General features: G+C 56.9%; 2 protein-coding genes across 6 annotated transcripts in view; one reads left to right on the top strand and one right to left on the bottom strand.

Moving 5' to 3' along the window:
• The window catches only part of ZXDC (ZXD family zinc finger C), a 27,777-nt gene extending 8,133 nt beyond the window's left edge, over window positions 1–19,644 (top strand). Inside the window, exons 6-11 of one of the 4 annotated variants that reach the window (XM_060160952.1) lie at window positions 2,298–2,947; window positions 3,794–3,856; window positions 4,448–4,532; window positions 16,620–16,744; window positions 17,458–17,556; window positions 18,513–19,644. In XM_060160952.1, the coding sequence (XP_060016935.1) occupies window positions 2,298–2,947; window positions 3,794–3,856; window positions 4,448–4,532; window positions 16,620–16,744; window positions 17,458–17,556; window positions 18,513–18,599 (1,109 nt within the window). In that variant the 3' untranslated portion in view covers window positions 18,600–19,644. Of the gene's footprint in view, window positions 1–2,297; window positions 2,954–3,793; window positions 3,857–4,447; window positions 4,533–16,619; window positions 16,745–17,457; window positions 17,557–18,512 lie in introns of those variants that run through there. The other 3 variants (XM_060160953.1, XM_060160954.1, XM_060160955.1) reach the window with 3 other exon arrangements.
• SLC41A3 (solute carrier family 41 member 3) overlaps window positions 18,161–20,470 on the bottom strand; it is a 66,431-nt gene continuing 64,121 nt past the window's right edge. For both annotated transcript variants that reach the window (XM_060160956.1, XM_060160957.1), the window contains exon 11: window positions 18,161–20,470. In XM_060160956.1, coding sequence (XP_060016939.1) covers window positions 20,261–20,470 — 210 coding nt within the window. In that variant the 3' untranslated portion in view covers window positions 18,161–20,260.

Here is a 20,470-nt window from a genome sequence, read left to right as displayed (position 1 = left end):
GCACACGGACCTGGCCGTCCTGCTACCTGGGGGCCTGGGACTGAGAATCCTGCCCCGTGCACTGGCCCCTGGGCGGGCCTGAGGGTCTGGATGGCCCGGCGGCTGCCTCTCCCTAGAGCCGTCCCAGCACCGTGCTCTGCGGCCCGGCAGGCCTGCTGCTCCTGGCAGGGCCTGGAGGGTGAAGTCCTAGCTGTAGTTACCTGAGCAGCTGCTGCCAGGCCCCGCTCGGTGCCACCTTTGTGCCAGGCCTGCCCAGCCTCAGGCATAGCCGCTTCCCCGCTGTGATCCTGGGAGGGGCACCACTATATGAAGCACGTGTTGGGTAGGTGACGGGGGCGGGTGGTCCCAGGCCCTGCATTTATGCTGTGACATGGGCTCGTGTCAGGTAGGTGATCGGGGGTGTGTGTCCCAGGCCTGGCGTTTACGGTGTGGCACGGTCTCGTGTCGGGTAGGTGACTGGGGTGCATCCCAAGCCCCACATTTATGATCTGACGTGGTCTTGCGTGGGGTAGGTGACGGGGGGTGGCCCAGGCCGGGCATTTATGATGTGACGTGGTCTCGTGTCGGGTGTGTGACGGGGTCCCAGGCTCGCCTCCTGATAACTAGGAGCTTGGGAGCATCTGTTTATTGTGGGCGGCTGCGCGGGTCCCCCTCACGTTGGTCCCAGCTGGGGCTCGCGTCGGCAGGGAAGTGCTGGGGTGAGGTCGTGGTGTGGCCTAGTGCTGGACGCTCTGTGCAAACATTTGTTTAATGATTTTTGGATGTTGACCCTTGCACGTTGGCAGGTCTCCAGTAAACATTTGTGGAATCAGCAAAATGCTAAGAGGAAATTGATGAGCACACTGGTACCTGTTTGCCTAGATTATTATTGATTTTCTCATAGGGAGCTGAATCATCAAGGTTATCAAGGAAACTTTTGAAAAAGAGACATGTTTCCAGTTTTAATTACTTCAGAGGGTTACTGCCCTTTCAGAATGTTTCCTTGGTACTAGGTGACTATTGAAGCAATGGTAGATTGATCCAGTTCTTAAACTTTGAAGCAGCATGACAGCTGCAGGTGATAGGTTCTGAATTTGCTTGTCGTTTATTTACTTTTGGGGGGATGGCGGCTAGAGTAGGGTTCTTTCATAGGTTCACAGTGGAAGCATCATAGGCACCTTGACGTGGGTCCACAGCCGGACAGCGTGAGCTTGGGATTCGCTCAGGGTTGGGAGGCAGGGATGGTGCCAGGCCTGGGGGCGCCTTTCCCTCTGGCTGGGCCTGGGTGTCGGAAGCCGCAGGAGAGGGGCAGCCAAGGCCTCGTCTGGCAGCTGTGCCCCGGTTCTTTGTGCTTCCGTTTCCTGTTTGCTCGGGCCTAGTGAGCCCTAGGGTTTGGGTGATCGGGTGTTCTTGTGTATGAACCCTCAACTTGAACGTTCATTGAAGCTTCTTTACAGTGCGTTAGTGTTCAGTATCCTCCCAAGGGTAATCTGATTACTTAAAATCTTAATTGAATAACAAATAATCAAGTATTGGGAGAGCGCTGCGGCAGCAATGAAGTGAACGAGGGCGGCTTGTTGAGGGCCAGGCCCTGTGTCTGCCGCTGAGGGGCACAGACGCTGGGACCCGCGGCAGTGGGGGCGGTGGAGCCTGGAAACGGAGCAGCTCCATCCAGGAGGCCACGGCCAGGCCTGCAGAGTGTGGTGTCTGACCTGCGCTCTCCGCAGCTCCCTGGGGCGCCCTGCTCCAGCCCAGAGGCAGGCGGGCCGGCAGCCCGGATCTTCCCCACTGTCCGTCCCTGCCCTTGCGCCCTCTCGTTCTGGAGAAGCTGCTTGTCGCGAAGTGGGCAGAGAGCTGGATGGGACGTGGACCCACATAGCTGATGCCAGAAGTGTCAGGGAGCCAGGGTTCAGCGTGGCCCGAGGCCTGCAGGTGTCTGCTCCGCGAGGGTGCTTGGTCTCCTAGGGTGGCTGCTCGTGGTGGAGTGAGCTCAGGGTGTGAAGCCAGGAGGACTTGGGTTTGAGTCTTGCCTCTTCCGTCACTGGGCGGTGTGACTTTGGGGAGCGTCGTTGACCCAGGTCACGCCCGTCGTCTGGGGAGATGCCTGTGGGCTCGAGGCTCCGGGCAGCGTGGACAGGGCGCCGGGCGTGTCCCCCACAGTGCCTCGCTGCAGAGCGTGGCCGCCTGCAGGGCCAGGCACCGGCGGCAGGAAGAACCATCCTTGTCCCCTCGGTGGCCGCCTGCTCACGTCTTGAGCACATACAGAGCTCCCTGGTCTCTGAGGGCCTGAGGTCACCAGAGTGTTCCTTCCTTTTCAGACCTCTTCCCTCCGCTGGGAGCTCCAAGCGCGCTCGCGCCCAGCAGTGACCTCAGCAGCCCCGGCCAGAGTGAGTTCAGCAGCGTGGACCTGGCAGTCCTCTTCTCCGACACGCCTGGCGACAGCGGTGGTGCCCCCAGGACCTCCGACGAGGCGCTCCGCACTGGGATCCTGACTGTCGACGTGACTTCTGTGAGCGCCTCTCTCGGGGGGGGCCTCCCTGCCAGTCAGGCTGCCTCAGGGCCCATGGGCCCCCTGGTCTTGGTGGCCCACAGTGACGTCCCACTGGGCCCGGACAGGCCCCTCGTCCTCGGGACGGCAGCCACGGTTCTCCAGCAGGGCAGCCTCGCTGCAGGTGACGTGCAGGCCGTGGACCCAGGGGCGCTGGGCTGTCTGGTGGCTCTGCCCATGAAGAGCTTGAGTCGGGACCCCCAGGCTTTGACCTCTGCGAGCGGCCCCCAGGGAGACAGCAGTGCCCCGGAGCTGCTGGTTCCCATCAAAGTGGAACCAGACTCGGCCCCCGACCCCGACGCCGTCAGACAGCAGGCGTGGAGCGGAGGGGCGCCGCAGCCTGTGGAGTCCAGCCCTGCAGAGGAGCTCGGACCTCGGAAAGACGCGGGACTTGGTGCGGGGACCGGCGGCTTCTACTTGGTATGAAGCGCTCTGTTCGGTCACGTCTCACACCCGTCGTGCGGTGTTCTGGATCAATCTGCGTGCAGACGTTTCTTAGGGGTTTGCGGAAGGATGGAGCTCCCGCCTGCAAGTCTGGAAATCTGAGCTCCAGTCTCGAGTCTGGAACGGACTGGTTTTTATGACCTTGAGTAAATCACTTAACGTGTCTGAGCCTTAAATTCTCGCTTATTTCTAAAATGAGGGGCTTTGGCTACATGATTTCTAAGGTCTTTTTGAGTTCTGTGATTTGGTGATAACGTGTCTTTTCTTGAAAAAAGCTGAGGTATTTCATAATGTTGAAACGTTCTGCATTTGAGCTTATCACGTAATAGCAGATCCTCAGATGGAGTCGTGGCCAAGAGGAATTGTGACATCAGATGTTTCTTAAGGCTTAACGGAAACTAAAACCATGCACAAATTTGTAATTTGAATTAACAACAGCAACAAAAGGGGGTGGTCTGGGAGCCTTTGTCTCTGGAGGGTTATAAGAGCACTTCTCCAATTGCGAGACTTGGCAGTTAATATATTTTAACTATATTTATGTCAGTTATACATTTAATATAATTTAAAGTAATTTAATCAGAGATTCTTAAGAGAACGTCTTACCTCAGCCTCAGGTGGGAGTGATCGAGTAGGTTTTTCTTTGTGGTGCAGGTTAAATGTGATGGCGATGTTTATATTCAGAAAGTTAAATCTTATTTTACCGTGATATAAAGAAAAGTTACTCCTTTGAATCGGCGTTCTCTGTGACGGATGCGGCAGTGGCCGAGGGCCGGCGGAGCACGAGACTGACCCTGACCCTGACCCTGTCCGTTCTCTCACTAGCTGTGTGACGTGGGCCAGCCTGGCGTCTGTGAGCCCAGAAGGCGCGTGGCGAAGGGGCCGCAGGTACGCCCGAGCCTCTCTCTGTGGGGATGGGGGTTCCACCGTGTCCTCGCAGTGCGTCCGCAGGGCTACGGTGCTCCCAGTTCCGTGTGCGTACGTCAGGTCCCTCGGAAGACGCCCCGGTTCAGTGATGCACTTACCGCTCTGCTTTGCCGGGTGGGACCCCAAGTGGAGCAGCTGCCCTGAGCAGCCTCCGTGGGGGACACGGCCCGGGCCCCCGGGGTGGCCCAGCGGGCGTGGTGTGACACGTCCTGCAACCCGGGGAGGGGCCGCAGTCAGTGAGTCCTGGTCACTGAGGACACACGGGTTCCGTGTGTCAGACAGCAGAGTGGCCTGCAGTTCACTTTCTGTGTAAAATATTTGAGTATGTTTTAGACTTTGAAGGAATAAACTTTACTTCTCTGGATAATAAAATCACGTGTATGGTTCCAACTCAAAGTCCGTGCAGCTGTCGCTGTCACTGGATGTGGTATTTGATTCTCTGAGCCTTTGCTGGGGTCTGTTCAGGAAGCAGACCCCGCGCTCAGTAGGTCCCCCGCTCCCCTCCCTCTACTGTTTGGGTCCCGTGACTGATACGCTTTTCTTTGGTCTCAGGAAGGCGGGGGCTCAGCAAGAACTGATTCCCGAGCCATTCAACTAGCCAAGGAAAAAAAGCAGAGAGGAGCTGGGAGCCACACAGGTGAGGCTGTGTGCGGGGAGGGGGCCGGGCGCGTCTCGGGGAGCCCCCCAGTGGGCATGTGGCGCTGTGGATCCCCAGTGCAGGCACGCTTCTGATTTTAAAGTGTCGGCATCTTGTTTGAATTTAAAGAAAAAACACTAGACAGGACCTGCTAGTTGGTGACCTCCTCCGTCCATCCTGAAAATGGGGTAGTGGGCGCAGTGCTTAAGGGAAACAGTCAGTCTTTTTGTGAAGGTGACGCTGAATTCTTCAAATAACGTTATTTTGTAGATTTCATTGTATAAAAAACATTTATCTAAAATACATTTTAAAACATCGAAAGGTATGTAGGATTAGCAGTATACTAGTTTACATCTTCTTTTTCTTAACGTGACAGTGTCTTATTTCACGTAATGGTAGCGCCCTCCTCTCTGGGGCGGTAAATAGTGCCCCCTGGTGAGCGTGGGCCCTGTCGGCATTCGTGCCGAGGAGGGCCCGCCCTGCGGTTCCCGAAGGCCGGGGCGGGGAGGGGGGTTATTGTGGGGGGGGCTTCAGAGATGGCAGTGGCAGGTGGTGGTGGCGTCCATGAGGGCACAGTTGGTGAGGGATCGGGGCCTCAGCTCCGTGGAAGTGGAGCTGCTCTGGGGCGGCATCCGTAGAGACAGTTTTGTTTTCATTGTTTTTGTAATATTTCAGCGTTATCTTTTTAAAAACAAGGACACTTAAGAACATTGCAGGCACTGTCATCTCCTCTTTAGGAGTTAGCAGCACGTGTTTGCTTAAAGTCAGCACCTAGCCGGCGTTCCCATTTTCAGTTGTTTCAGGTGCCACGAATGCTTTTATGCCTGTTTATTCTAATCACCCAAGTAAGGCCCGTATTTCCTGTTGGTTGTTGCAGGTCTGGGGTCTCTTTCACACTCGTAGCCCCGCCCGTGTGTGTGTGTGTGCGTGTGTGTGCGTACGTGTGTGCGCTGGAGGCTGGGCAGTTTGCCCCGTCAGGTTGGCGGGTCTCACGCTTCAGGGTAACAGGTCACTGTCTCCGTGTTTCCTGTAAACCAGGCGCTCCGGCTGGAGGCTTTGCTCTGACTCGACTTAGAGTCTGTGGGGCCCTGACGGCCAGCCCAGCCACGGCCGCCCCGGGTCTGGACTGCTCATTATCAGGCTGTAGGAGGACGCTGATGTCTTTCCCATTTCAAGCTAGAACACTTCTGCTCATACAGGAAAGTCAGCAGAAATGTCTACACTTTTCTCTTAATCAGTTTTCAAAATAACGAGCTAGCTGGTTTCTTTGCATCCTCCAGGGATGGTCAGGGTACTTTATACACTCATTGACTATCGACTTTCCAGGGAAATAGAAATCTGGAACCCGTCCAGTGTGCAGCCTGCACACGTGACGGCAGGGGAAGAGCTTCTTCTTGGGGTGTGCAGGCTCACCTTCGCTCACCTTTGCCCCGCGGGACCTGGAAAGCCCTCTTGTGTCCCGTAACAGCCAGGAGGTGGGGGAAGATAAATAGAGACCCGCAGCCCCTTTCCAGAACCCTCGGGGCCAGCTGTGTGTTTCCCTGACCCTTTACTTTGGGGGCATTTTAGACTTGCAGAAACACGCTTCCATGTGTGTTGTCCCCAGTTGTGGTGCCCTTCACCCACCCTCCCTCGTGTGGACGTGGTCCGAGATCATGTGTGTCCGCAAAGCTGGGGAAGGACCAGGGCCACGGGCCACTGATGGGCTCGGGCCTCACGTGCACGTGGCGGTCCCCTAGGGCCCTCTTCTACCCAGGGTCCTGGGTCAGCCCCTCGGCCTCTTCCTCTGTGTCTGCCCCTCGACCTTCCAGATGCTCCTGTCGAGATGCTGGCCCTTCAGTCCAGGGCGTCGCTCCCTTCGGGTCTGTCTGGTGCTTTCTCTTGATTGGACCAAGGCTGTGTGTTTCGGGGGGCCCAAAGTGAGGTGCCCTTGTCCCTGCATCTTGTCGGGGTCCATGCAGTAAACTTATTGGGGCAAAGCTGACATTGGCCCCTTGGTTAAGGTGGGGTCCGCTGTGTCCTCCATGGTGAAGTCCCTGCTTTTCCCTTTGTAGGGATAAATGTCTGTTTTGAGGTGGCTACTTTGGGCTGGAGTGCAGACCTGCAGGATTACTGCACTCTCACACCTCCAGCAAGTGTGAGGGTCCCTGTGACTCTCTGGGTTCATGAATTCTCTAGAAGGGCTCAGAACCCATGCTTATGCATTATCGCAGCAAAGGGACACACAGTACAGCTGGCTGCAGGCAGAGGACACTCCCAGCGAAGCTGCCAGCCGCCCTGTCCCTGGCGTTGTGGTCAGTGCTGACGGCCCCACCCCCTCCGGAGGCCGAGCTGCCCCTGTGGCCCAAGGCTGCCACCCCGAGTCACATTGTCAGACTGTCTGAAGGGGCCTGTCTGCCAGATGGCGTGCTCCAGAGGCCTCGAGGCTCCTTCCCAGGGGCTGGGCCACGGGGCGAGGTTAGCCCGGTCCCACGCTGCGCCGGGTCCGTTCTCCTCACCCGCCCGCTTGTCCGCAGGTGAGGACAGCTTGGCCTGTGCTGTCATCACTGCGGTGGTCTAACGGTGATTTTCCATTTTCCTCCACCTGTGCGTGTATTAATTAGAATTTTCTGGAAGGGAGAGTTGTCCCTTCTCTCCCCTTATCGGTGCAGTCAGTTATATCAGTACAGGCTCGAAGACACTGACGTCATCCTTCAGCGTAATGTCATTGGTGCTGGTTATAATCGATGCTGTATCAGTACAGGCTGGAAGACACTGACGTCGTCCTTCAGCGTAATGTCATTGGTGCTGGTTATAATCGATGCTGTATCAGTACAGGCTGGAAGACACTGACGTCATCCGTCAGCGTAACGTCACTGGTGCTGGTTATAATCGATACTGTATCAGTACAGGCTGGAAGACACTGACGTCGTCCTTCAGCGTAACGTCACTGGTGCTGGTTGTGATCGATCCCTTCCGTGTTGACTTGGCCGCTGGCCGCTCTTCTGGTGGATTCTTGTGCCCTCCTGCCGGGCACGCCCCTCACTTGTTGGCACCACCAGGCCCAGCCCTGGAGCAGCCGCTTCTCAGGGCGTCCGTTCCCACGCTGGGTGCAGGTTGTGCTGCTGCCTGTTGCCCCAGGGCGCTGCTGCCTCGGGACGCCGTGCCGGGAAGCAGATTCATGCGTGTGAGCCCACGCTGCTGTGCTCCGGATTCAGAGCGTGTTGCGTTTTAGGGTGGGAGTGTGGCACACACACTCTGTATTTCTCACCACGCCTAGTTCTGGTATTGGCTTTTTAGTGAAACGCGTTCACTTAAGTGAGTCAGTAAGACTGTGAAGTGTCTTCACGTGCTTTTGGGTCGCGTGTTGCTGCTACATTCTTTTTGGCACCAAACTTGGGAGAAACCTGGGTTTGGGGACCTTCTGGGTTTCGGGATGTGGTGTAATAGGTCCAAGAGTAGAGAAGCTGCAGCAGCAGGACTGCTGGTGGAGTCGAGTCGTGTAAGCACTGTGGCTTCGCGGTGTCGCCGCGGTTCAGTGCAGCGCACCCGTTGGTTCTTAGGGAATGCGTAGTCTGAACGCTTTGAAAAGTGGACATAGGGTCTAAAATCCAGCACTGTTGCCATTGGGTTGCTATTGAGTGCTGAGGCTCCCCCCTCAAACCGAGAATATTTTCTCAACGTAAAAGAGAAACTTTTATTCTTGAAGCTGATAGTTAGCAAAATAAGCTTAAAAAAAAATGTACCCAACTTCAGAACTGTGAACGGATGTGCACTTTCTGCTCTTTAAGGGCAGGGAAGGGAGGAAAGCATGGTGCCCACTGGAGGAGGTGTAACCAGCAGAAAACACACGTCTGTGTGACAGTGAAAACGTAAATGAGTGGGACTCCCCCACTGTTTTGACTGAGACAGAAAGCAAAACCCCAACCACACGATGTCCAGAAGAGACATATTGTGGACGGGAGTATTTAGAAGGTTAAAATTAAGACAAGATAGAGCAAAGCAAAAAACAAAAGTTACAAAGCAGGGGTTAATACTAATATCAGAAGCATAGAATTCAAAGAAAAACAATTGGGACAGAGAAGGCTTTTCCTATTTTTAGTTGCTGTTCACACATAATCGACGGTCTTACCATGACTTGTGACCGTTTGTATGAACATTTATATGAAAACTTACAGTAGCGAACAATGTGAAGTAAGCACAGAGGGAACTCCAGGAGAACTGGATAAAAACCGAGCAGTATTGGAATTTGTTAATTTAATTATTTGCAGAACAAGCAGAAAAAATAAAGATGTAAAATATGCTTACAGTGGGGTTAGTAAAGTTGTTGTAATAGATTTTACTCCATGACAGTGGAATATTTATATAAATTGAACTGAACAAATTAGGCGTCAGGAAAACCATAGCAAAGTCTAGGAAAAAACAGCTTGGTACTACATGTTTTTGACCGTAATGTGGTAAAACACAGTAATAATCACTTGGAAAACAAAATAAAACTTAGTAAAAACTCTTGGGTGAAAGAAGAAATAGGAGCTGGTCAGAGACTTCCAGGAGGAGCAGGTGGCCGTGTGGCGGCGTGAACTTGAGCAGGCAGCCTCTCGGGCCCCAGCCTTCTCTGTGAAACAGGCAGAAGAGCAGCTGCTGGGGGTTCCCGAGGGGCTGGGGGTTCCCGAGGGGCTGGGGGTTCCGGAGGGGCTGAGGGTTCCCTAGGGGATGGGGTTCCCGAGGGGCTGGGGGTTCCCGAGGGGCTGAGGGTTCCCGAGGGGCTGGGGGTTCCTGAGGGGCTGAGGGTTCCCGAGGGGCTGGGGGTTCCCATGGGGCTGGGGGTTCCCTAGGGGATGGGGGTTCCCGAGGGGCTAGGGACTGGGGGTTCCCGAGGGGCTGAGGGTTCCCTAGGGGCTGGGGGTTCCCGAGGGGCTGAGGGTTACCTAGGGGCTGGGGGTTCCAGAGGGGCTGAGGGTTCCCGAGGGGCTGGGGGTTCCAGAGGGGCTGAGGGTTCCCGAGGGGCTGGGGGTTCCCGAGGGGCTGAGGGTTACCTAGGGGCTGGGGGTTCCGGAGGGGCTGAGGGTTCCCGAGGGACTGGGGGTTCCGGAGGGGCTGAGGGTTCCCGAGGGGCTGGGGGTTCCCGTGGGGCTGCGCTGGGCTGAGGCGGGTGCAGTGCCTGCAGCCCTGGAAGGTTGGTGGTGGTTGTTCTGTGTGGGAGGGGCGGGTGCGCCGAGCAGGGCACCTTCCTCTTGAACAAGGAGGAGGGGCTGAGTCTTTCAAGACAGAAACAGAACAGACTAAGATCTTAGAGTCAGAAATCCTGATTTTGACACTTAAGTGTGAAAACCTACTCAGATTTTTAAAAAAATCTGTGTGGGCCAAACAGAGCAGCCTTAAGTGGGTACAGCTCCTGGTCTGCCATTTGCTACATCTGTCTGAGCAGTTTTACAAAGGATAAAGGGGAAGTGTAAGTGAATTCCACAGATTCAGAGGAAAGTAAATAGAAATCCTCTATACTACGTGATTATAAGTTTGGAGTCCTTGCAGCAAGATGCGTGGTTTTCCAAAAAGACAGAAAATCATCGTTACTCAGAAACCAGGGGTTGGACGCCGTGGATGGAGTGGAGCGAGTGTTTCCGGGGCTGAGCTGTGGGCGGTTCTGCCCCTGGTGGAGGCGTGGTCGGTGCCCTGCCGAGGGACCGTGGGAACGGGAATCGCCCGTGGCCTGGGTGTCTCCAGGATGGTGACTTCTGAAAATAGAACACCGCTCCCCAGAAAACACACTTGGGGTTCGGCAGCGGGTTAGGGAGCCTGAGGTGATGGCGGTGGGAAGTCTGCTACCCAGGTCTCACAGGGAAGGGTCCCTGAGGAACGGTACTGTCTTCTCAACAGATCCTCTGTTTATTCTAAAAATTGGTTTCTGTTCCTGATGGAAATAGGAATGGAAGGAAGGTTCTGTAGCCAGGAGCCATCCCCACCCTAGGCGTCCTGCTTGGACGCACCGCCGTCGTCCCCTTGTGTCAGTGTGGTCCCGGAGCTTCTGGCCCTTGAAATAAACTGAGAGGAATGAGTGAGACCTGCAGGGAGGGGATAGACGGTGACTCAGAAGAGAACCCGAAGGATCCCCGGAAAGTGATGGGGCTGAGGTGTTACCCAAGTGCCCCGTTTCAGCCGCAGGAGTGCCCTTTGTGGCCGCAGCTTGGAGGAAGGACAGTGGAGAGGCGCCCTTCACAAGGAGGACATTTCCCAAGTGGGCGGGACCTGAAAGGGAGGGGACAGAGCTGGCCTGAGACGCTGCGGGGAGGAGGCTCCTGCGATCACAGTCATCAAGGAAGACAGTAAGTCAGGAGGGGTGTGGGCATCACGAGGAGCCGGCCCACGAGGCTTCGCAGGCTCGCGTGGGGCAGAGGCCCCGTGTGGGCATGTGCGGGTGAAGGGCCGTTCTGGCGAGGCCCGGGTCCGGAGGGTGTGCTCAGCGCGGGCCCTTTGTCCAGAGCAGCTGGCTGGGAGCGTTTTGGGAACGAGCTTGGTGCCAGCAGGAGGCCAGGCCGCTGGGGCCTCTGGGTCACTGTCAGACCTGGGCTCTCATGAGAGCGTGATTAGAAGAGGGATGTGGTATTTTCTAAAGGATTCTTCCACCTGTCCTTGTGAAAGTAAGCCATAGGGACACGGCGCAGGCAAGGAGAGCAGGGGCTTCTTGGGGTCCCCCACTGAGGTCAGCATGGTGCCAGTGTGGGTGCCCCGGGCCGGCGGGGCCGGGCCGCTGAGCACACCCTCTGACCAGCGGCGAGTGGGTGCGTGAGGGCCTCGGGGGACCCTGCGACCCAGGCAGGACGCAGACCCGGGGCGGGGGTGGACGCGGGACTGGAGAGCGTGCAGGGAAGGCTGTGGGTCTCGCCGGGCGCTCACGGTTCATGCTCACAGACCATCCGTACAGCCGTGGGAGCAGATTAAGGAGAGCAGCGGGCAGGGCTGTGTGTGCTTCAGGCCCTGGCTTTGCGGTTGGGCGGAGGACTCCCGTCCGCGTAGACCGCCCCCTCCACCGGCCCTGGGCCTGGCTGGCCGTGCGCCCAGCAGGCCTGCCTGCGCGGTGCACGGCCCTGGCTCGCTCTGCGGGTCCATCCACCTTTCTGGGTGGGTCCTCACCTTGCCCTTCCCAGTGGGCCCAGCTTGGCCTTCCCGTCCTGGGAGCGGGACAGGAGGAGGGGACCAGGACCTCGCTCGCGCTGTGTTCCCTGGCCCGTTCCTGCGGGGCGGCCCTGCCGTGGTTCTGGCCCTGTGTGCTGTCCCCCTCCTGGACTCTGGGGCGGCAGTGCCCTCCTGAGGTGCTGCCCAGGAGCTGTGCTTTAGTGCACCGTCACCCACGTCCCTGTGGCCTGCATGGAGCCCCTCTGGGTGCCACACCACAGCGTCCCTGCGTGCCACTGGGCCCCGACCGACCCCCGGCGAGAAGCACCTCTGAGGGGCAGTGATGTTGCAGCTGCTTCTGTGACCACAGACCTCGCTGAGGGCCCCTCGGCCCCTTGGTGTTGGCAGGGTGCCCCTGCTCCCTCATCAGCGCGTGTGGGTGTGGGCTCGTCTGTACGTCCCTGGAAACACACACGCCTGTACTTGGTGCACGGCCAGCAGCGTGAGCTTCGGCACACGGGTGCCCCGTCCCACCCGGTGTCCCACAGAGTTCCTCGTAGACGAGGGCTGGTCCTATGCCCTGTGTCCTGGGCTCCCCCACACCCCGTTCCCTCTCCACGTCCTCCCGGCAGCCTGAGGCGTGGCTACTGATGCCCCATTTTCTGGGTAGGAACTTGAGGGGGACGGACCCCACGGTGCAGGGCTGCAAAGTCTTCAGGGGCCTGGCGGCACCACGTCGCATGCGGAAAGGCCGTGTCTCACCAACCGCGAGTGTGGCAGATGCGGTGCTCCTGGGGAGCCAGCACGCGGCCCGGATGACGGCCTCTCTCGGGTGGGCACTGCTGTGTACTCACCAATGCCGAACAAGGCAGTTGATGGAAGTCCTTATGGCTGATTTTTAAAAATCATAAAACCTTCATCCTTAGGAACCAGAAAGATTTCCGTAGTAAGCAAGTCAGACTGGCAGCGTCGTTTCCCATCACAGTGGGGAAGAGGCAGCCGGGCAACAGCACAGGGGCGTTAGGCACATCTGCGGAAGTCTGGAGGAGGGTGGGTACGTAGGGAGAAGCGGTGATTGCTTTCCGATGACGGTTATAAACCCAAGGGAACTGACTCATCATTAGAAATAAGAGGGAAGGGTAGGTAGCTGATTGCACAACGAACTTGCAAATATCAGATTCGTAGCTTTTCTATTAGAATAATCCGAAAAAAAGTAACGAAAGACGGATCTCACTCATGACGGCATTAACAGTAACAAGGTGTCTCGGGACCCCCCCGTGACAAGGACGCTAGGCCTGGATGAGGCCTGCTCAGGGCCTCCCCATACCTGGCTTGAAACGCTCTGCCTCTAGTGTTGATTTACATCTTTTATTCAGTTCCTTGAAAATCCCAAAGGAACCTGAAGCCCCCCGTCAGGCTTCAGCTCCTGTGGAAGGTGAACTTGTGAGACTCTTGGTGCGTCTTCAGGAAGGAGAAATGGTGGGAGGGCCCATGGGACACTGGGCGCAGAGCAGAGCGTGGGGTCCGGTGAGTGGCTCTGGTGACGCTGGCTTAGTCGGGGAGAAAGGAAGTGGCTTCTTACTTGGCCTGTGCTCCACCGCCCTGGGAGACCACATCCTTCGTTTTGATGGTGGTCGTTTTCCATGTGTATAAACTGCACGTATATCCTTATCTGGAAGAAATGATACACTACTCTGCTCTTTCCTGTTAATAACGTGAATGTCTCTCCTTGTGAATGATGTTTTTATAGCGCATCTTCTCGAGAGCTGTGTAGGACTGAACACGTCAGTGAATTCAGCCCCAGTGCCTCTGCGTCCGTGCTGTGTCCTGTCAGATCTCCTTCCTTGCAGGAATGGAGGGAGCAGTCCCTGCAGTTTCTTGCTGTGTTCTGTGGCTCCGACGAGGAACCCGTGGAGAGTGACCACGTGGTCCCCCCGCCCACTGGGCGTGGAGGGCAGGTTCTGTGGCGCAGGGGTGTGCTTGCGGGGGCCTCGCGGTGGAGCTGGGGTGGGCGCGCACGTGGTCCGAGCTGGGTCTGTGCTGCCGGCCTCACCTGGTCTCGCTGGGCCCTGGGAGGGCAGCTGGGGGTCCCGTAGTTCACGGATGGGCCAGGGGTCCGGCGTGCAGTGTGGAGTCCGGCTCACCCTGCCGTTTGAGGCCCAAAGAGGATGGTCTTTTGAGGTCTGCTTAGTGGAAGCGTATCTGCCAGCTGGATTTACTCTCCTCTCCCTTCCTTAAAGTCACCCAGCACAGATCAGCATTTTGGATAAATGTGGAGAATACTCAGTTCAGTGTGAAGATTACCTGCCTGGTAAGAGTTTGTGGATTTCCACCGTGGAAAAGGAAGTTTGATTTTTCTTTTGATCGGCTTATTAATTAGATGAGTCACGTTATGTTTAGCGCCACGGCATCTTTTACTGGTGAGGACTCCGTGTGGCGACCCTCGGTTTGCGTCCGCGTGTCTTCAGGCACCCGCAGAGACGGACCTCTCCGTCACGCTCAGGCGTGGGGTTAATTTGTGGTCATCTTGAGTGTCGACACAGTACCCGATGGCACAGTCTGTCGTTTGGGGTCGTGTAACAGAACACCCACCGCGATGGCTCAAGCAGGGAGTCTGGGCAACGCCCGCTCTGTGGGGGTCACGGTCCCCTCCTTGTGGTGCCGACAGCGGTGCTCTGCCTGGATCTTGGGCGTGAGAGGGGCCTGCGGGGCCGCAGCCTCCATGCGTTCTCTCCTAGCGTCAGGTCGGGGGCCACTGCAGGCTCTCCTGCCCCTTTCCCTCCACAGACGCCCGCTGTGTCTCCACCAGCCTCACCAGGCCCCTCGGGAGAGTGCGAACAGGCCAGGGTCTTCCCGAGCCCCTCGGCCAGGCCTGTGGGTTGGTCCGGGGACGAGCCCTGTACAGGTGGATGTGGCCAGTTCGCCCACCCACCCTCCGGCAGGCCTCCCAGGGGCGCGTGTCGAGGTGCTTGGAGTTGGGGCGTGTGGTGGGCCCGTCGGGGGGGGCGCACTTCCCCGGAGACCCTCAGCTTCCCAGACCCCGCTGCTGCCGTGAGTCGAGCTGCTGGAGAAGAGGGTCCAGGAAGGCTGGGCGGCACAGGCGCCCGCACGAGGGCTGCTTTCGGCTGCGGGCCTCCTGTCCCGGGCCGGTTGTTAATCTGGATGGGGGCGGGGAGCCCCGGGCGAGAGCGAGCCCTTCACGCCAGCGGCAGCGATTCCTGTAAATGTAGCCATGGGGTCTGTGGGGTCACCAGATTCCCAGACACTGGATTGAAGGTACACGTTGAAAAGAGGACTTTTGTGATTTCTTTCAGGTTAGGTGTGTGCTGATACAGTAGTTAAAACTGACTTCGCTTGGTCTTATTAACAGTGATACTCTAGTTACTCGCTTTTTAGCAGTGTGGACCCGTCTTCCGTTAAGTATGAAGGAAATGCGGAATCGTGATGAGTAGACAAAATTACTGGGGTTTATTTCTGATTTGTACATGTGATTTTTACTCAGTTTCCCCCTAGTTGAGCAGCATACGTGCCCACATTCATGAATGAAAGCGAAGCTTTGATCATAGCTCTCGTTTCACAGATAACTTAGAGCGTGACCCACACAGCTGGCACTGAGTCACTGCAGCGTAAATAAGGAGAAATGGCTCAGGCTCATCTCATCTTTATGCCGTATGACTACACGATGAATATTAGATATACATCATTTAAATCTTGCCTACTTTTAAAACTGACTTCAGAAGATGCATTATCTGGTGCCTGCCTTAATTTAACTCCATAGTGGTTTCATGATATTCCTTGAAGCATGTCTTTGTATGTTCATTTGGATTGAAAAATGAAGTCGGACCCTTCAGCAGAGTAAGGCTGACCATGTTACATGGGCTTCGTCCAACATAAATGAGCTGAATTTTCAGCTGAATAGTTGGGATGAAACTAAAGCACACGAGCATTTTATTAAGACATTTTTTTAATTGGCAACAATGTATGTTTACCAGTCTCAGTGCTCAGGCAGACACGAGCCACCTGGGAGCAGGTTGGCAGTGCACTCCTCTGGATGCATTTTTCAGTGTAATTTTCCTTTTAATATTTTATAATTATCAAAGTTTAATGTCTTATTTTGACTGGGTTTGCGTTTCTGATAATTGCAATGGTAACTCACTTTTTCAGGTGAAGGGAGACAACCTAAATAGCTGGCCAGCCTCTCGTGCTTTTCATCTTTGACTTGAGGTCAATTAGGTGTTTTCCTGAAGACATGTTTTCTGGAAGTAGCAAGTCTTTCAGCCTCACTTGTTCTTTTGGCGTTGCTTAATTCAACATTTAATTGGGTGCTTCTATTAAGTGAGCTTGTATGCCGCTGTGCTGCTCACCGTAAGGTTGTCTTTGTGAGGCCGTTCCATGCCTGTGTCTGCCCAGCAGTGACAGCGCCTCCACCCCTGGGTGCTCGCTCTGCGCTGGGCTCGGTCCTGCACCCTGAGCACATCCACGTGGTCTATCCTCCCCACCCTCTGCAGTGGGAGCCCCAGGCCAGAACTCAGCTCACCTGTCCAGGGTCAGGGAGAGTTGGTGGTGGAACTAGGCTTGAATCCAGGGTTCCTGTGTCAGAAAAACCCTTTCTGGGTGTTAGGATATTTTCTTTCTTCTTTGTGCTTAATTTTTTTAAAAAGCATGTTGTTATGAAACCAGGAAAGTGATGATTTTTGCGAAGGAAGCTGGACAGAGCCATTTAGCAGGTGCTGAGGTGCCGGCAGCGGGGCGCGGGGGGGACGCAGCCGGCTTCCCTCCCTTCTTTTTCCGTGAGCTTGGTCATGCTCCATGTGTCAGGGACCCCGCGTGCCCCAGGCTTCGAGGGTGAAGAGGAATCCACCCTTGAGGACGGTGTGGCCTGAGCCGTCTGTGCGGAAGACACGAGAGCCTTGCTCAGCTTCTAAGCGGAGGCCTGGTCTCGGCCTCTTCCCTCTGGCTGAGCGGCTGTGAGTCTGGGGGCCTTGTGTGTTTCAGGAGCCGCGGGGCCCGCACTGAGCACAGGAGAAGGTGACGTACCTGCCGGCCCGGGAGCCTGGCTGTGGGGCAGCCTCGCAGTGCCCGGTGTGGCTCTGCCGTGCGTCCAGGTCCAGCTGCTGCAGGTAAGAGCCCGTGAGCTGTCCTGCCCCGTCCTGCATCCCTCCTGTCCGTCACTCCCCACGCATTCCCCGTGTCCAGCTCCCCTGCAACCTGCCCTCTGCACTCCATCCTGCTCCTGCCTGAGGTCCTGTGGCCGCACCGCAGACAACTGGCAGTGCGTCTGGCTCCTTGTGCTGCCGGGTCCCCGGACTTGGCTTCTGTCCTCACGGGGCCGGGTGAAGGCAGCGTGCTCATCCTGTGCCAGGATGCAGCCGGAGGAGGTGGCCTGTGTGGAAATGGTGCTGAGCTTGTTTCTCTCTTACTTTCTCTGCCGCACTGAGGCCCTCAGGGCAGGGCTGGCCACCTCTTGGGCTGCGCCCGGGCCATTGGGGACCTGCAGCTGCGGCTGCTCCCACCTCCGTGGCTCTGGGGACACTGTCACCTTCAGCCTCGCTTTCCAGGGGCTGGAAGATGATTTGGAACGGCTTTGGGAGAGAAGAGGTTTAAACGCTGAGGATGTATGGCTCTGACCCAGCCTCTTTGAGCACCTCTGTGTACTCGGCTCTCGGGCCGCGGGGCCATGCAGCTGGGCCTCGAGCTGGGCTTGGGCGAGGGCTCCGGTCACTGCTGGGCCTCAGGCCGCCCCTGGAAGGCGGGTGCGCTGGTTCTGCTGCGTCTCAAGGTAGCGGGACTCCTCGGGCCAAGGTGACTGAGCCGTGTGCGGTTGCCTTCCCAGGATGACCCCTCAGGGCACGTGGTCTTCCCGTTGGCGCCCGGCCCGCAGCCTCCTGTCTCCCACCCCCTGCTTGCTGTCATGCCCGTCTGCGTCCTCCAGGTCTGGATGCCTCTTTGCTCTTTGGGTTTGTTGAGACTCGTGAAGCTTCCGGCTTCCAGAGGTGTCTCCCTGAGGTGGCCTTGCATGGGACTCGCTGGGTGGGTTGCCAGTGTGTTTTTCCACTTTGTGGAAGAGGTGGCTAAGGGATCGAGACATAAAAGGTGGAGCGTACAGCTGGGATTCACTCGTCATGGTAGATGGGGTGGAATTTAATACGGTCTTCAAGGGTCATACGTTTAGAATTGTGGAAGTTGGGCGGGCCAGATTTTAGCCTGTGGGGAAATAGGCTAAGCTGAGTATGAGTGGCAGTAGATAATTGAGATTTGGGTATAAATGATGTAGCTTATCCAATTTCAAACGTGTATGTAAGAAACAAACAGTAATTTTGGTTTTCTTATATTTGAATTGGGCTGTTCGACATTCCGTAACGTTAGAAGTGAATGTTGAACGGAGCGCAGGGTGGGGTTGAACTGGAGGGCCTGCAGTCACAGCGTCTGGACGGCCTCACGGCCGTCCCCTCCATCCGTCGGGCGTTCCCATCTCAGGGTCGTGTACAAGTGAGCAGGGGGTCACTGTGGCCTGGAACCTAGTGCTGACAGCTATTCCCTGGTGGCAGGCTGGGTGGTGGTGGTGCGGCCACGTGGCTGGAGCCCGTCTGCACTGATGCCGTGGACGGCAGCTTGTGACCGTGACTGGGAGTGGGGGGCGCTCCCAGAGCGAGTGGGGACGGTCAAAGGTCAGGAAGGACAGTCTCATCTCTGAGGAAACGCAGAGCAGAGGACTGAGTTCACCTTTGCTTAGTGCTTAGTTTTGTTGATACTAAAATGTTTTCCTTCAAGGAATATATGCTTAAAATAGGGGGAAAACGAGCGTTTTCAACTAAGGGAGGCCAGGGGCGCGTGTGGGCCTGCGCTGTGCTGCGGTTGCCGAGCTCACCACTGTGCTTGGTTTCGCAGGAGGTGCTCCCTGCAGCTGGAGGGGCCACTGGGCCCGAGGACATGTGGAGCTCGGGCAGCACGGTCGGCCTGTGGGCCCTGCAGTGAAACCAGCTCTGCCTGGGCCGAGGGCGCCACTTGGAAGGCTGGCCTCGTTCTTCAGAGACTTTGGGTACATTTTCGCAAGTGTTTTTCTTACGTTTATCAGGGAGCTGTTTGGGGCCGTACCATCCTCTCAGGGCAGAGCGTGCCTTTTCCCCGCTCGGCTGTGCACGCAGCCTGCATCTGCCTGGGCTTGCTGCGTGCCTAGGGAAGAGGACGGAGCCTCCGCGGTGGCCTCTGACGGGCTTCAGCACTGGGCGCAGCGTCTGGCTGAGAGCGAACAGGCTGTCCCCGCCCTCGGTGGGGGTCGCGGTTGAGCTGGGGTGGCACCGGGTCTAGTGGCCCAGGTGGCCTGGTGTCAGGGGAACGTGACGGGTGACGAGGCCCCCGGGCCCTGTCGCAGCCCCTGCACAGACCAAATATGGAGTTAAACCTTTAAAGTGATGAATTTGAGTTCTGTATTTGGGTAGTAACATCTAATGGCAATTGGACAGCGGTTTGTACAGCCACGTTTTAAGCACGGAGGTGTGTGCATTGTTGAGGGTGACTGTGTGTTTTCACGGAGCGAGGTCTGTCCTGCAGAAGGAGACAAGTCAGTGGGCCGGACACGGGCTCTCAGAAACGGTGTTTTGCCTTGTGCCTTTCGAAGTGTTTTTGTTCAGATGCTGTTTTGATTCTCAGGCTTGGGAATCATCCCAACTCTGCCCATTCTGTTTGTTTGTTTGTCTCTCTTAAGTTTTTGGGCTTCTGGTTCTGATTTCTACCGTGACTCCGCTGTGTCTTGCATGGGGGAGGGGGTGTTTCCATCTCTAGATGGTGCTCCCCGAAGCCCCGGGTTGTCCAGTGGCCCCTCCACGAGGAGCCAGGCCCGGCGGCCTCCTGTCCTGCAGGAGGGGAGTCTGGGCCGTGCGGCTGGACCTCTGTCCCGCACACCCCCAGTGGGTGTCCCCCTGAGGTGCTCAGGACTTCCGTTTCCTGGGCACTGAGGTCCCTGCTGGCATTGGGCCCAACTCCTCATGTGAGTGAATGAATTAAAAGTTTTTGTACAGCTGCACGTGGAAAGTTGACATTTTTCCTTTGATCCGTAGTAATAACCCACTGTCCAGCTTGCTGATTCCCCGTCCTGTCTTTCTTTGTATTGGGACTGACCCCACACTCACCTCGGGGTGCAACTGGGGTTCCAGTTTTATTTTTACACTCCTCTGATCGTTAAAATAAGCAGAGATTTGTTCTAATGAAAGAGCAAGCACTGACAGGAATGCTGGGAGCAGAAGAGGGGGTGGGCACGGCCCAGCCCTGTCCTGGGAAGGGCTGAGCGACGACAGCCCTGAAGCCAGGCTCAGCGTCCCGAGCTCGGGGACAGAGGGTGTCCTTCCTGCTGCACTACAGCCGGGCTGCGTGGGCTCCAGACAGTGCCCCCCCGCCCCCGCAAAGTGCACAGGTAGCCTCTTGGTTCAGCATCTTCAGGCCGTAGCGCCCTGCCCTCCCCTCCACACGGGCACGCACCCTCGCCGGCAAGCGCTCCTGACCTCAGGCAGCAGCAGCTCCAGAGTGTGTGCGCGTCCTCGGCTGACTGGCAGAGGCCAGGGTCAGCCTCTCTGGGGGTCCGGCTGGGAAGAAACCACACCCTGTTTCCATGGGCACGAGGGAAGGTTCTCCTGGGCTCCTTAGGAAGGTCCAGATGCTGGTTCTGGGGTGCCATCCAGCGCCGTTTCGCTCCTCAGTAGCCAGTGGGCGAGGAAGCAGAGTGCCAGGAGGCCGGTCCCGAGGAGGTCCCCCAGCCCCGTGAGGTAGGGGATGCAGTGGTCATCCGGGTCCAGGGCCCGGTTCCACGTCAGCCGAACCGTCGCTTCCGCCAAGTACAGCAGGATCGTCAC

Source organism: Lagenorhynchus albirostris, chromosome 10, assembly GCF_949774975.1.
Source record: "Lagenorhynchus albirostris chromosome 10, mLagAlb1.1, whole genome shotgun sequence".
Taxonomy (NCBI): Eukaryota; Metazoa; Chordata; class Mammalia; order Artiodactyla; family Delphinidae; genus Lagenorhynchus; species Lagenorhynchus albirostris.
The sequence above is the reverse complement of the archived record's forward strand: the minus strand, read 5'-3'. Positions and strand labels throughout refer to the sequence as shown.